Here is a 16431-nt window from a genome sequence, read left to right on the forward strand (position 1 = left end):
TTATATTTACTTGGGGCCCTTCAAAAGTTAGTCAAATTAGTAGTAAGAGGAGAAGGGCATTCAAACTCTTCTTTAACTCACCTTTAACTTTTCCCTCCATTTCTCCCTGAACTACTTAGGATTATCTTGACCATCTTTCTCTCCTCCACCTCTCTTTTTCCTATAACCTTAGAATGGCAAAGAATAGAGGGGAGGGGGTGTCAAGGAGGCATCCTAGGTCTACTTCATCAACTTGTCACCTGACTTTCAGAAGTAGGAAAACTTTACAAAAGTACATTTATCTAAAAGATTAAAATCTGCATATTTAAGAACTTTTAAAATTTGACAAGTTTTAAGAAGGACTTAGAACAGTAACCCATCAGTATATGTGTGTGTGTATATGGGTGTGTGTGTGTGTGTGTGTGTGTGTGTGTGTGTATACGTATATATGTGTGTATATATATATGTTTGTGTGTGTGTATGTGTGTGTGTGTGTGTGTGTATATATATATATGTATATCCACAATATTATGAACATCATCATTAAGAATTTACCCCAGGGGCACCTGGGTGGCTCAGTCGGTTAAGCGTCTGACTTTGGCTCAGGTCATGATCTCACAGTTCGTGGGTTCAATCTCCACATCAGGCTTTGCACTAACAGCACAGAGCCTGCTTCGAATCCTCTGTCTCCCTCTCTCTCTGCCCCTCCCCAGTTCTCTCACTCTCTCAAAAAATAAACAGTAAAAAAAAAAAAAAAAATTGGAGAAGATATTTGCAAATGACATACCAGGTAAAGGGTTAGTATCCAAAAATCTATAAAAAACTTTTCAAACTCAACACACAAAACACAAAAAATCCAGTGAATGGGCAAAAGACATGAATAGACACTTTTCCAAAGAAGACATCCAGATGGCTAACAGACACATAAAAAAATGCTCAACATCACCCATCATCAGAGAAATACAAATCAAAACCACAATGAGATACCACCTTACACCTGTCAGAATGGCTAACATTAACAACTCAGGCAACAACAGATGTTGGCGAGGAGGTGGAGAAAGAGGATTTCTTTCACACTGCTGGTGGGAATACAAACTGGTGCAACTCTGGAAAACAGTCTGGAGGTTCCTCAGAAAGTTAAAAATACAACCGCTCTATGACCCAGCAAGTGCACTACTAGGTATTTATCCAAGGGATACAGGTGTGCTATTTCAAAGGGGCACATGCACCCCCAAGGTTTATAACAGTGCTATTGACAATAGCCAAAGTATGCAAAGAGCCCAAATACCCATTGACAGATGAATGGATAAATAAGATGTGGTATATATACACAATAGAGTACTACTTGGCAATCAAAAAGAATGAAATCTTGCCATTTGCAACTATGTGGATGAACTAGAGGGTATTATGCTAAGCAAAATTAGTCAGAAAAGGACAAATATCATAGGACTTCACTCATGTGGAATTTAAGATATAAAACGGATGAACATAAGAGAAGGGAAGCAAAAATAATATAAAAACAGGGAGGGGGACAAAACATAAGAGACTCTTAAATACAGAGAACAGACTGAGGGTCGCTGGAGGGTGTGTGGGTTGGGGGATGGGCTAAATGAGAAAGGGGCATTAAGGAGGACACTTGTTGGGATGAGCACTGGGTGTTATATGTAGGTGATGAATCGCTGGATTCTACTCCTGAAATCATTGTTGCACTATATGTTAACTAACTTGGATGTAAATTAAAAAATTAAAAAATTAAAAATAAATAAATATTTAAAAAATTGTCCAACTTAAAAAAAAAAAAAAGAATTTACCCCAACAACATAGGAACACACAGAGTTTCTTAACAAACAAAAACCCATGTGGCAAGAAAGCTGCATGGTGCTTGGAAACAGGAGTAATTTTACAATCATTTCAGTAAGCTCCAATGGAAGCCTAAAGACATTACACTGTCTTATGAATTTTCACTTCATAAAACTAATCCAACCGATCGAACTGAATACTAAAACCATTACTTGAGACATCTGCCCCTGGGGGTACAGAGCAGCACTTCAGAGTTAAGGCCAGTTTTCACAGCCATGTCTGCGTTGCAGCCTTATCAGGGGACTTCGTTCTGTCACAGCAAACTGTACTTTAAAAAATAAAAATCCCAAAGTGAAAAAATTACATGTGAGAACTGTTACTGTCAGGAGAAAATTACTATGAATGGGATGAATGGAAATGACAGACTTTTTCACTTACATAGTGATTTCAAAATAGAATTCTTTTGATATTTTCCTTCCAGGAAGTAGCAGTACCAAAGGTACTGTTTTCATTCTGTTATGACAATTTCTTTCTGGGTAGCACAGCTGTTTTTCTTAGTTTATTTTTTTTGCAATGCAATTATTCCTTTCCAACTTTATTATTATTGTTCTTTCATTTCATGTTGAAGTAGCCTAGGCAGCTGCAATTTTCATCCCACTTAACTGTCAAAGCATTAGGTGAGACGCAGCTTGACTGAGCTCAGGATTTGGAAGTAGTAAGTTGAGTTTGCTTTTAACTCTCATAAAAGGGAGTCCTAAAATATTTTTTGCAGAGCAGAGGAACAAGTATGTCTCCATTTTGTTAGACTTCATCGTTTTATAAGCAACAAACACTGCATGGAATACAGGTACTGGGAAGGACTTTTGATCATCATTGCACCCCCACCTGTTTAGGGTTCTTTCTACAGATGTTTTGCCAAATTACTGCCAGTTGAGGTATAGTATTGCCACTGAGCATGTATGTTGGCAAATGAGTTTGATCCAGAATGTTTTCAAAGACCTACAAGATATCATTATCTGCTTCCTAAAATGAACTAAGATATACATATAATTCAAAGTATAATTACTATTACCTCAAGCATTCTAGAAAAACTCAAATCAAGACCTAAAACAAAAATACGAAATATATTCAACAAGCCACAAAAGACTCTTAACAACACAGATCAAACTATGGGTTGATGGAGGGAGGTGGGTGGGAGAGGAGCTAGATGAGTCATGGGTACCAAGGAGGGCACTTGTGATGAGCACTGGGTGTTGTATGTAAGTGATGAATCACTGAATTCTATTCCTGAAACCAATATTGCACTGTATGCTAACTAAAATTTAAATTAAAAAAAAAATGGTTCTCTAAATAAATAAATGAATGCCATACCTGCAACTAAAAGGGAAAAAAAATACATATTCAATAGGAAGGAAACAAAGTTATCATTGCTTGTAAGATCATTACCTGAGCTGAAGTTGGACACTTAACCAGCTGAGCCACCCAGGCACCCCTTGGTAGCCATTTAAAAGTCACATTTAGGGGCACCTGGGTAGCTCAGCTGGTTAAGCATCCCACTCTTGGTTTCGACTCAGGTCATGATCTCACGGTTTGTGGGTTTGAGCCCCAAGTCGGGCTCAGAGTCTGCTTGGGATTCTCTCTCTCTCTCTCTCTCTCTCTCTGCTCCCCACTGTTCACTCGCGTGCGCTCTCTCTCTCTCTCTCTCTCTCTCAAAATAAATAAATAAAACTTAAAAGTCACATTTAACATCAAGAGAAACTGCTCAAGACATGGTTCAGTTCCTCAAAAGGTTAAACACAGATTACCACATGACTCAGCAATTCTACTTCTAGGTATAATCCCAAGAGAAATGAAAACACATACCCACATAAAAATGTGTACGTAAATGTTCAAAGTAGCATTATCCATAATAGCCAAAAAGTGGAAACAACACAAATGTCCACTAACTGATGAGTGGATAAACATAATGTGGTATATACATATGATCAGGATAAATAAATTTCAGCAATAAAAATAAATGAAGTACAGATATATGCTACGACATGGATGAATCTGGAAAACATGCTACGTGAAAGAAGCTAGACACAAAAGGCCACATACTGAATGAGTCCATTTATATGAAATGTCCCAAATAGGCAAATCTATAAAAACAGAAAGCAGGAGTGCCTGGGTGGCTCAGTAAGTTAAGGCTCAGGTCATGATCTCATGGCTCACGAGTTTGAGCGCCACATGGGGTTTTGTGCTGACAGCTCAGAGCCTGGAGCCTGCTTCGGATTCTGTGTCTCCCTCTCTCTCTGCCCCTACCCCACTCACACTCTGCCTCTCTCTCTCTCTCAAAAATAAACATTAAAAAATTAAAACAACAACAACAAACAGAAAGCAGACTAGTGGTTGCCAAAACCTGAGGGTAAGATGGGGAGTGGAGAGTGACTGTTTAACAGGTACTGGGCTTCCTTATGGGGTGATGGGGTGATGAAATGTTCTGGAATTAGACAGTGGTGATGGTTGTACTACACGATGCATATGCTAAAACCACTGAATTGTATATTTTTAAATGATAAATTTTATATTATGTGAATTGCATATAAACTTTAAAAAATTATCATCAGTAAAAACTCAGAGCAGTTGCTCACAACTGCAGAGACTTTCTACTTTCTTTTTCTTTTATGCTTAAGTGTAGCTTGAAAATGTCAAATCACTGTGCCTCATCTATAAAATAGGTTTATAATAGTACCATTCTAAGAGGGTTTGAAGAAGGTTAAGAGAATTAATATGTATAAAGCACTCAGAACACTGCCTGACACAGTAGCTCTCAATAACTGTTAGCAATTAACGGTAGTATTATAGTTAGAGCCTAACCACAGTGTGAAAAAATTACAATTCTTATTTATCTCCTAATTATTGTCTAAAAGACACTTCACTGGAGAGATTTATTTGCCTAAAATCAAGAAAGAAAAAGTACAAGATGAATTTTTATGTGCCTTGTGCTGGTCTAGCATTTAATTTTAAAATACAGTAAACATTTTGATCTATGATTAGAATGAGATGCCAAAGAGTTTGAGGTATTAAGCCTGCTCTACCTGCCATGAGTATGAGAGTGTTCTAGACACCAAAAACCACATAGCTCTTGGGAGATATGCTAGAAGGTCAGCATGAGAGAAGGAACCTTGGAGAAGCTAGAAGGGAAATTGGGTAATTTTCTAGTTCCCTCTGAGTTATTAGTAGATATTCATAGAGCCACTTCACAGCAATGCTTCAAACACTGTGAAATTCTAGACTAGCAAACTTGCCCATATTTAAATAGAAGTTAAACACATTCTGAAGCCAGACAATGGTCATGGGTTCCTTTAGATTAAAAACAGCGCTGTTTCTTTCCTTTAAATTAATTTTTAGAGTTCACAGTAACTGCTTTATCTGACTATAAGGCAAAATATCGAAATGTTACAAGTCTTGAGGGAAGAAGGAGGAGCTGGCAAAATCTGTTTAAGAGGATGAAAAAAACCCCACCTTTACATACTTCTCACATTTATGCAGTGCCATAGAGGTCAGACAGCTGATAAAGCAGAGAGATACAATTACAACCAAGAGTAAGCACTATAAATATAGAGCCTGAAGCCACAAATGAAAGGGCACATTCTACGTGAGTCAAAAGTAAAAGAGACTATTAGATTAGTATTAATCTTTTTCAGTCACAGGGGAACATAAAGAATAGCACATTAACAAATCTTAAGCATCTACCACATTCAATGAGCCATGATACATGAACAAATACATTTTATATAAGGTTATCAACTATAGGTTGTTTAGTCTAAAAAAAAACCTTAACACAAACTGTCCATCTAAAACTTCCAATAAAACCTTCCTATCTGCAATAGTCAAAAACAGGATTCGAAATAAAGGATTCTCTAGAGATAAGGAAACCACTGCTAAGAATACGGGAATGCTATTGAAGAGGCATTATTATTACGATTACTCATAGTCCTACCTGTATCTGTTCTTTTCATTCCCATCCTGAATCGTATCTGCTTGCCATGAAGGACCTCAGAAAGGTGTTCAGCAGTCCAGTGTTGTGCTGGCCAATCAACAGCCATGTTACAGAAGATTGCAGGTTGTTGTAAAGACATTATAATTTCTTTTGCTTTCTCTGGTGTAAAAGGTTTGATATGTTCACCTAGGGAGAGAAATAAATAGAGCAACAGGGAGATAACTATAAAGTTATTTCATATAATACAAAGAAATAATAGCTAATATCATTTCTATTATGGTAAATTTTTCTATGTAATTATACATTTTACACTTCATTTATTACAATTTACATAAATATTTGACCTCAAAAACCATAATTCTTAAATTATTTTTCTCATGTTAAATTTTGAACATTGGAAAATATGTACAATTTTCAATGTCAAAAATGTTTTTAAAAAAGGCTTTTCAATTACATTTAAACTTTAAAACGCATCATTTTTTGAAAACAGTATGAAACACTGATGGGAACTATGCTGGATCAACTAGGGGTGCTGGAGCCAGCAAGAATTCTACTTGCCTTACCATGTGTTTATCCAAAAAGACTACTGAATCAGTCAACGGGGTGAGGGGGATTATTTTTATTTCAAGATTTAAAAAGACAGGGGCACCTGGGTGGCTCAGTCGGTTAAGCATCTGATTCTTGATCTCGGCTCAGGTCATGATCTCAAGGTTCATGAGTTCAGGCTCTGCACTGATGGCATGGAGCCTGCTTGGGATTCTGTCTCTCCTCTCTGCCCCTCACCTGCTTGTGCTCTCTCTCTCAAAATAAATAAATCAGCTTAAACATTTTTTTTTTAAACGTAAAAGATGTACTAGGATGGGTATCAGTGTTAGTCCTTGACTTCAACTGCATCTATAAACAGTATAAGGGATATGTACAAACGAATACTGTAACTTACTGAGTACTTCAATAAATTTCACAGAATCATAGACTATTAATCCTGGAGAGGATGGTAATGATAAGCATTTGTTAAATAAAAGAACAAGAAAGTTTCTCCTTAAAGACATCTTAAGATGAAAGTTGTATGGGAAAGTTAAAAAGTGCTTCATACTCTGATTATATACATATATATATATATATATATATATATATATATATATATATATATAAAATCATAAGCATATATTTGATTCTCTAGAACAATCAGCTAAACCCTGTAATTCATTACCTATTCTGTACTTAATTCAAAAAATTAAGGAAAGCTCATAAATAATCCAAATTCTCACAGCATCCAACTTTCTTCTAAACTTTCTCATAAAAGGAAGAGGGATGGGGAAGGAGTTATCAAGGAACTTGATTAATTCATACTTGTCTGAATGTAAGGTTTGTTGTTAAAGAAAATGGAAATTTAAGTCAATTTGGTCTCTCTTCTCAGACAAGGACACTCAGAATCTTTCCCTAAACACTTGATGAAAGTAAGGAAGACATCTGAGGACAGTCTGTCACTGTCTACACACTGAGGGCTCCCGAGTGAGGAGATGAGTGTGGACGCTCAGAGGGAAAGGCAGGTAGAAGAGCTGGGGGTTGTGTGGGGGCTGCATGGAGGGAGGAGGAGACAGGGAATCCTTAGGTCTCAAAGTAATGAAGCTCAAGCTTATCTTTAAGTGCTGAAGAGCCTATAAGGAAAACAGAATGTAACCAGGAATAAAATTTTCTGTATTTCCTTGAGATTCTTGTTTTGCACTTTTGACATGTTTGATAAATTCACAGTAGCGGTCTTGACCCATACTAGCCTATAAATATGTCAGTACAAGGTTACTGAGATCATGACACACCAAATCTTCCTGGACTTGGGAGTGCCTGGATTCCATGTACATGAAAATGGACAGGTTGTATTTTTTATTATACATTTTTTAAGTTTTGCTAGACTATGAGAAGCTCCAATGCATTCATGATAATACTCCATTGTCTGTGGCAGAGAAATTAGTGCTATCCTTCGGCATACAAGTGGAAAAATGAAACAGAAGTCTCAAATAACCACCCATTAACCTAGTAACTCATGATATAGGAATTTGCTTTTAACAAAATAATCATCAGCTATGTGCATATTCATATATATTATATATGTACACACATACACATATCTATTACCATAATATAAAAACTGAAAATATAAACAGCCGAATGTCTAAAAGGAGAAAAGTATTTACTGAATATTACTAAATATTATGTAAATTTCTCCCATGGTACATTATATCCATTAAACAATAAAAGTAAGGGCTATGTAGAAATGTGTGGAGACGTAAAGACCGGACTGGACTTAGCTGATGTACTAGCCAAGTAAGACGTGTATAGTAAGGCTCTGAACAACACAGGGTGGCAGTAAGGGAGGCAGAGATGGTAGAGATAAAGAAATTCTAACAGAATAATATCAAAGACTATTACAACTAAAGAGATGTGGGATGGGAGGCAGATGCAGCTATAAGGGAGACAAAGGTTTCCAGATTCTGACTTGACATAAAAAACAAGTTAGGAGCAACAGCTCATTCTAGTGGGAAGATGAAGAGTTTGGTTTTGAACATCATCATCATCATAACAATACTATATATTTACTCATATGATGCTTTACTATTTGCCATGTACTTTTATATACATTAAAACTGCTCATCTGATCCTCTTAGAAGCCTATAAAACACTGGCAGAGAAGGCATTTTATTTCCATTATCCAAAGGAAGACTAGAAAGCTCAGATGTCAAAGGTCAGCACACCAGTGATGAACTGGAACCACCGGTCACATTGCTTGATTCCAAGTCCCATGCTCTTTCCACTGCACAAGACTGCTTCTAGAGAATTAAAACCGTGGGACCCACACTGGCACTACAAACTCAGGAGAGAGAGTATATATAATCTGAAAAGAGAAAAAAGTTAAGGAAACCTTTAGGTCGATTAGTGGATAATAAATCCATACATGCTGTTGGGGAGAGAGGAATGTTTTGGTTTGTGTGCAGGTGGGCAGGGGGTAGTGGAGTAATAGCTGTAGTAGAGACTGCTAGTTGCCTACCTTATCCAATACCCACTCTCTTCTTCCTTACTAACAGAACTTTGAGCAATGGGTGTGGCTGAAAAATTACAATTCCTAGACTCCTTTGCAGACAGGAGTGGCCAGAGATGTATCTGGACGTTGTTGAGTCAGTGTTTTTGTCCTTAGCCTTCTCTTCTATATTTTGCCTGAAAAACAGACATGTTTAGCTCCTTTGAGAGATAAAAGAGAGGCCCAGGGAGTGCCTGGCTGGCTCAGTTGGTAGAGCATGTGACTTCTGATCTCAGGCACATGAGTTCAAACCCCATGTTGGGCATAAAGATTACTTGACATTTTTTTTAATTAAAAAAATTTTTTTAAAGGCCCATTAAATTGCAAACCTCAGCTGAAAGAATACAAAAAATGTCCATCTCTGTGCCACTGAACTAATACCAGCAAAATTCTACCTCCTGAATCCTTTCACATATAAAAATGAACTCTTATAGTCAAGACTGCTAATAGTTCATAACTGGTTTAACACCTTGCCTTCTGAGGCTATTGTTTTCAAGGACGACCCTATTCTCTCTATAAAATACTGTGACTTCCACTGAATGAATCATGGCTGGTCTGACCCTATAATAGCATTCTTTCATTTCTACAGTTGTGAAATATTCTAGCTTTGAACACTTTGCTTTTAGAACTTTAAAGGGCAGAGAAAAAGAGAAGCACCAGACCTTTTGGGGTAGGGATTTATTTATTCTGCTTATTTTAATCAGAGCCAATGGATCTGGCTTTGAACATTCCCAAAAGAGTTCTCCTATTTGGGTAAGATATATCTTGCCACCCTTCCACAAATAAATACATGGTCATTAGTAACACATGAGTAGTGTTCTGACAGAACAGTTTCAAAGAAATATTTTTTCATTAAATAAAAAATATTTAATGATCTGATCTAAAAATCCCACACATCCCAGAAGTTATTTAATAGGAGACCCCTAAAAAGTAAAATTTGCTGAGAAAGCATCTAGCCCAGTGGCTGAAATATATTAAATGCTCAAACATTTGCTAAATGAATAAAAAGTGCTATAAAGCATGTGCAGAACAGAGCAGTAGGATGCTCACTTTAACAAGAAATTAGCATATTTACAGAATCTCAAGCCTACCAATGAAATAAAACAATCAGCTGCTTGTGAGATAAAAGTAATTTGGCTTCTGATAGTTTAATCAACAATGAACTGGGCCATTAAATTAACAAATTTAAGTGTTACAATTTCCTTTAAAGAAGAATGCAATCTACATTGTATTAATTAAATAGCCTAGGGGATGCGCTCAGTTACTCCAAGGCAGGAATATATGCAAAGAGCTATAAAAATTCTGAAGCAACTTTGACAGCCTTTAAAGGATAAATGTATCTAGGTCTAAACTTGCAGCATGAAGCAATTTCTAATGATATGACTTAGAAACTAGTGTTGCACAAGAGTCTTTTCTCCTTCTAAACATAGTATGTTGTTCAGACAATTGATTACAGCTTTGGTTTCAACTAACTCTTTGGAGATAGTGAAACATGATCAAAAAGCAAATTGCCTTTTTCTCAGCAATTTTTCTTTAATTAATGCAAACTACAAGATAATTTCTCTGAATTTGTTAGCAATCTGCCTTCAGTTGATTAATACATGGCTTGGCTTTATATCTGAGATTTAGAATTCAAGATGAGAATAAGGAAAATTTACCAAGTGTCCAGAATTCGCTCCTACTACTGATAGAATGCAACAAAGATACAGATCCTGAAACTGAAATTAACTCATCTCTCATGTCAGGTATAATTTTAATAGAAATGTTAATAACCATAAATTTTCAATTAAATTTTATTACATTTTATTAAAATCTTTAAAAACTTTCAGAAGTTGACAGAAGAGTAAATCAGAAACTGGGTCCTGGCATGGTGAGCTGAATTATTCTAAACATATACATGTAAGCCTATGATAGTTTCTTCAATCTGACAACTACTGTATGTACATACAAGGTATTTTAAAGCTTCTGAATGGTAGATATTAGGGTAAAAAATAATGAACGTTATTCATGAAAACATTTACGGAATTATGCAAGTACCTCTTAACAAAATTACTATATTTGTACTAAAGACCAAGTGGTAAAACTTACAACAAAGGTAATTTTTTATTTTATAGCCACTATTTTAAAATGTCAATACAGGGGCACCTGGGTGGCTCAGTTGGTTAAATGTCCGACTTTGGCTCAGGTCATGATCTCACAGTTCGTGAGGTTGAGCTCCATCCAAGTCAGGCTCTGAGAGCTCAGAGCCTGGAGCCTGCTTCAGATTCTACGTCTCCCTCTCTCTCTGCCCCTCCCCTGCTTGTTCTCTCTCTCTCAAAAATGAATAAGCATTAAAAATAAATGTTTTTTAATGTCAACACAGGGGTGGCGTCTGGGTGGCTCAGTTGGTTAAGCATCCGACTCTTGATTTCAGCTCAGGTCATGATCTCAGTTTAGTTCATGGGTTCAATCCCCAAGTAGGGCTCTGTGCTGACAGCATGGAGCCTGCTTGGGATTCTCTCTCTCTCTCTCTCTCTCTCTCTCTCTCTGCCCCTCCCCACTTGGACACTTGCCCTCTCACGCTCTCAAATAAACTTAAAAAAAAAAAATGTCAATACAGGACACCTGGGTGGCTCAGTCAGTTAAGCATCTGACTCTTGATTGCAGCTCAGGTCTTGATCTCAGGGTTGTAAATTCAAGCCCCATATTGGTCTCCATGCTGGGCATGGAGCCTACTTAAGGGGGAAAAAAAAGGCAATACAAATGAAGAAAATTCTATTGCAAGTTAATAAAATGCTTAATTAAAATGGCAACTAGTCATAAACCGTTTGAATTTCAAGGTCTAGCAGGTGGTGCCACTGAAGAAACCATAAATAGAAGTATTGAGGCTGTTATGGCATAATCTTTCCAATACCACTGTTCGGTATAGTAGCAAACACCCAAGCGATTTCAGCCTGGGAACAAGAGACGGTTACATGCTGGATACCTCCCATCCTTTTCTTCCCATCCTCTTCCACTTGTGACTCTTGCCCAGCAAAGCCAGAAAATCCAGTTAGGGCCAGAAAATGGCTCATAAATAAGACTTACAAGTTCAAAAGTTATACTGGTCCAAAACTTAAAGGAAAAGCAAATCTATATTTTAAGTGAAGTTGATACTAGAAAGAATAGCGTCTCAAAGACTAAAGTTCTTTAAAATCCTCCAAAATTATCTTCAAAATTTCTACCAAAATATTTCCATCTAGCTCTTCTGATTCTGCTCAGTAAATTTTCCATATTTCCAAATAAAATGGCTATTTATCTAACTATTCATAAAAATATTCAACAGCAGGGTCTTAAAAAGATATTTGCACATCCATATTCATAGCAACACTATTCATAACAGCCCAAAGGTGGAAGCAAACCAAACATCCATCACACAGTGGAATATCATTCAGCCTTAAAAAGGAAGGAAATCCTGTCACGTGCTACAACATGCATAAGCCTGAAGACACCATACTAAGTAAAAGCCAGTCACAAAAAGACATCTATTGCATTATTCTACCTACATGAGGTACCTAAAATGGTCAAATTCATAGGTACAAAGTAGAATGGCAGTTACCAGGGACTGAGGGGAGGGAGAAAAGAGGAAACTCTGGGTACAGAGTTTCAGATTTGCAAGATGAAGAAAGTTCTAGAGATCTGTTTCACAACAGTGTGAATATACTTAACTCTACTGAGTTGTACTCTTTCTTAAAAATGGTTAAGATGATAAATTTCATGTTATTTGTTTTTAACCAACAGTATACTTTAAAAATTCAACAGTATAATTTATCTGATATTTGTCCTTATTGAATATAAAGTATTTTAGCTACATATGAATTACATATATGCCCTAGCATGGAAACTCTTTTACTTTTTAAGACTATAGAAGCTTCTGCTTTTCTTTATGCTCCCCTGCCCCCTTTCCCCATTTTCTCTTTTAAAAATGAGAAAAAAAAATGACAGAAAGAGTATGGCATCTCCAACTGAGGAAGAGTAAATCCAGTCATGTAAAAGTGTCAGTTCTATAAGAACTCAAGTCCCTGCAACTCTGGAATAAGACACTTCCTTGGGAATGTCAACCTTAAAACTGCCCATTATTTTACCAGCAAAATGAGCTTATTTGGGAATAGCAGAGGAATTACAATTCAGGACCAGCAAATTGACTTTAGGAGGAAATTGGGAAGGGTTATTTTGAACAAAAGTTCACTGGAGAAGGATAAGAGTTAGAGGTTGTGGTGGTTTCTCATTGGCTGCAAGTGGTGGTTAGTGCACTGTCGCTGGGACTGGGAGAGATCTTCCTTCTTTTAAAAGCAGGAGATAAATTCCTCTGTGAAAAGTGTCCTCCCTTATCAAGATAATTCTTATCTACCTTCTTCCTGCTGGTGATAACAGCTCCAAATGTGCAAGAGAGGTCTCCCTTAAGGGCTTCCCAACTACATTTTAAATGTTTTCTTTACTCATTTCAGGAAGGACTGGAAGAAGACTTACTAAGAGTACATTCTTCTTTTCATCACGGCATAAACCTGGCTACAATTAAAACAAGAGCCCAAGAGAAAGAAACAAAATAACCTCAGCCTGAAAGGCAGAATCAGATTCAAAGAATGACAATTTTTAATTTTACTGAAAAGCTTCAAACAATGCATGATTCTGTAACATCTCACACTCAGTATTTAAATTCTTAACATTAAGTCATTTCTTGTTTATTTATGTTTTAAGAATTTATTTTAGAGTAGTTTTAGGTTTATAATGAAATTGAGAAGAAGGTACAGATTTCCCACATATCCTCTTCCTGTCACATATGCAGAGGCTCCCTCATTATCAACATCATTTGCCAGAATGGTACATGTGTTTTTTTGTCTCTTTTTTACCAGGATAAACCTAAATTGACACATCATAATCACCCAAAGTCCATAGTTTCTCTTAGGGTTCAGTCTAAGTGTCGTATATTCTACAGATTTGGACCAAAATATAATGAGCATCATTATAATATCAATATAATCAATATAATATCCATAATCATAATATCATACAAAGTATGTTCATTGCCCTAAGAATCCCATGTTCTGCATATTCATCTAATGTTTGTTTTTTTTCTTTTTAAGAGGAAACAAATAATCTTTATTAAATAATAAAATATTATTAATTTTAAGCTATAATAGCAGTAACATAGTTCTTCATTTTGCATTTTAAGGTCCCCTTTATTTTCAAATAGGATTCCAACATATTTGATTATCAATATGATCATGTTTTGCCTTTAGTAATTTTCAAGCTGTTACTTAAAAAAAAAATATATCACATCCTTGTAGGCAAGACAGTTACTTTTATATCCCTAGAGCTTAGCACAATGTTTGGCATAAACTGATGCTAAATAATGTCTTCTGAATTCACATCTCATTTTTAGTAATCTATATAAAATATTAAAACTAACCACTTGTTTTCTCCTGCATAATGAGCTACTAAACATAATCAGAAACAGTCTCAAAACAAACGATCAGTTCCACAAGTTCATGCTCACCTCCACTGGGTTCCTTTTCTGCTCCCAACACATTCGTTATCCCTAGTTGATTCCTAATCACCCTTATCCCTACAGCAACCATTCTAAAGCTTCTTCGCTTTCAAATCCCCAGTACCTTTCTCCACTTCCTCACTCTTTGTGGTGCTTTGCTCTATTATTCTTAGAAAACTGAAACCCATGATTTCCCTCTTCTTCACTTCAACATTTCTGGTTCACCCTGCTCTTGTTTGGTTTCAAAGGACACAAACTGCATTCTCTGCTACCATTCTACTCTAGTAGAACCAGTCTGTCTCCTCACCTTCCTCCCCGCCCTCTGCCCCTACATGCCTCAGGCCTTTCTCCACTCACTTCCACTACCAGCCTCACCTGCCAGACATGGCCTCTTCCATTCATTTCTATATTCAAACTATACCAAACTTTCATATTAGTCTAGGAAGGACAGACCAATCCAATCTGCATTTCTTTCTTCTCTCAGCCCCAAAGCACTTAAGATGTGTAATACTTACTTCCCAACTAATTGCTTCCTGCCTTATGGATATTCTTATACTACAATTCTATCTGCATCTTCCCCCTCCCCCCAAACTATATTTACAAGTCATTTTAAGGCAAGGACTGTCTTCTACCCTACTGTATTAAACAGTCTTCTGTTTATCGTATACAGCCAAATATTTTCTGATAAGGGGGTAGTAATAAGTTTGCTCAAAAATTAACTTTCCTTTTTTTCATACACTTATTTTATTAAAAATTTTTAAATATAATTTATTGTCAAATTGGTTTCCACACAACAGCCAGTGCTCATCCCAACAAGTGCCCTCCTTAATGCCCATCACCCACTTTCCCCTCTCCTCCAACACCCCCCCCCCCCATCAACCCTCAGTTTGTTCTCAGTATTTAAGAGTCTCTTATTGTTTGCTTCCTTCCCTCTCTGTAACTTTTTCTTCTCCTTCCCCTCCCCCAATGGTCTTCTGTTAAGTTTCTCAAGATCCACATATAAGTGCAAACATATGGTATCTGTCTTTCTCTGACTGTCTTAGTTTACTTAGCATAATACCCTCCAGTTCCATCCATGTTGTTGCAAATGGCCAGATTTCATTCTTTCTCACTGCCAAGTAGTATTCCATTGTATATATAAACTACATCTTCTTCATCCATTCATCAGTTGATGGACATTTAGGCTCTTTCCATAATTTGGCTATTGTTGAAAGTGCTGCTTTAAACATTAGGGTACAAGTGCCCCTTGTGCATCAGCACTCCTGTATCCCTTCGGTAAATTCCTAGCAGTGCTATTGCTGGGTCACAGGGTAGGTCTATTTTTAATTTTTTGAGGAACCTTCACACTGTTTTCAGAGCAGCTGCACCAGTTTGCATTCCCACCAACAGTGCAAGAAGTTTCCCGTTCCTCCACATCCTTGCCAGCATCTACAGTCTCCTGATTTGTTCACTTTAGCCACTCTGACTGGCATGAGGTGGTATCTCAGTGTGGTTTTGATTTGTATTTTCCTGATGAAGAGTGATGCTGAGCATCTTTTCATGTGCCTGTTGGCCATCTGGATGTCTTCTTTAGAAAGTATCTATTCATGTCTTCTGCCCATTTCTTCACTGGATTATTTGTTTTTAGGGTATGGAGTTTGGTGACTTCTTTTTTTTTTTTTTTTTTTTTTAATTTTTTTTTATTTTTGGGACAGAGAGAGACAGAGCATGAACGGGGGAGGGGCAGAGAGAGAGGGAGACACAGAATCGGAAAGAGGCTCCAGGCTCCGAGCTGTCAGCCCAGAGCCTGACGCGGGGCTCGAACTCACGGACCGTGAGATCGTGACCTGGCTGAAGTCGGACGCTTAACCGACTGCGCCACCCAGGCGCCCCTGGAGTTTGGTGACTTCTTTATAGATTTTGGATACTAACCCTTTGTCCGATATGTCATTTGCAAGTATCTTTTCCCATTCCGTTGGTTGCCTTTTAGTTTTGTTGATTGTTTCCTTTGCAGTGCAGAAGCTTTTTATCTTGATGAGGTCCCAATAGTTCATTTTTGCTTTTAATTCCCTTGCCTTTGGAGATGTGTCAAGTAAGAAACTGCTGTGG

At 37.0% G+C, this 16431-nt stretch overlaps 1 protein-coding gene and 1 non-coding gene across 5 annotated transcripts in view; one reads left to right on the top strand and one right to left on the bottom strand.

Annotated features, from left to right (window-relative positions):
- Positions 1–16431, bottom strand: part of HSPBAP1 (HSPB1 associated protein 1) — a 62384-nt gene that overhangs the window by 38602 nt on the left and 7351 nt on the right. For all 4 annotated transcript variants that reach the window (XM_060639786.3, XM_060639783.3, XM_060639782.3 and 1 more), the window contains exon 2: positions 5765–5950. In XM_060639786.3, the coding sequence (XP_060495769.2) occupies positions 5765–5950 (186 nt within the window). The remainder of the gene's footprint in view (positions 1–5764; positions 5951–16431) is intronic.
- TRNAR-UCU (transfer RNA arginine (anticodon UCU)) lies at positions 9030–9102 on the top strand. The gene has a single exon. It is a non-coding gene; the product is annotated as a tRNA-Arg (tRNA).

This window comes from Panthera onca, chromosome C2 (assembly GCF_046562875.1).
Source record: "Panthera onca isolate mPanOnc1 chromosome C2, mPanOnc1 haplotype 2, whole genome shotgun sequence".
Taxonomy (NCBI): Eukaryota; Metazoa; Chordata; class Mammalia; order Carnivora; family Felidae; genus Panthera; species Panthera onca.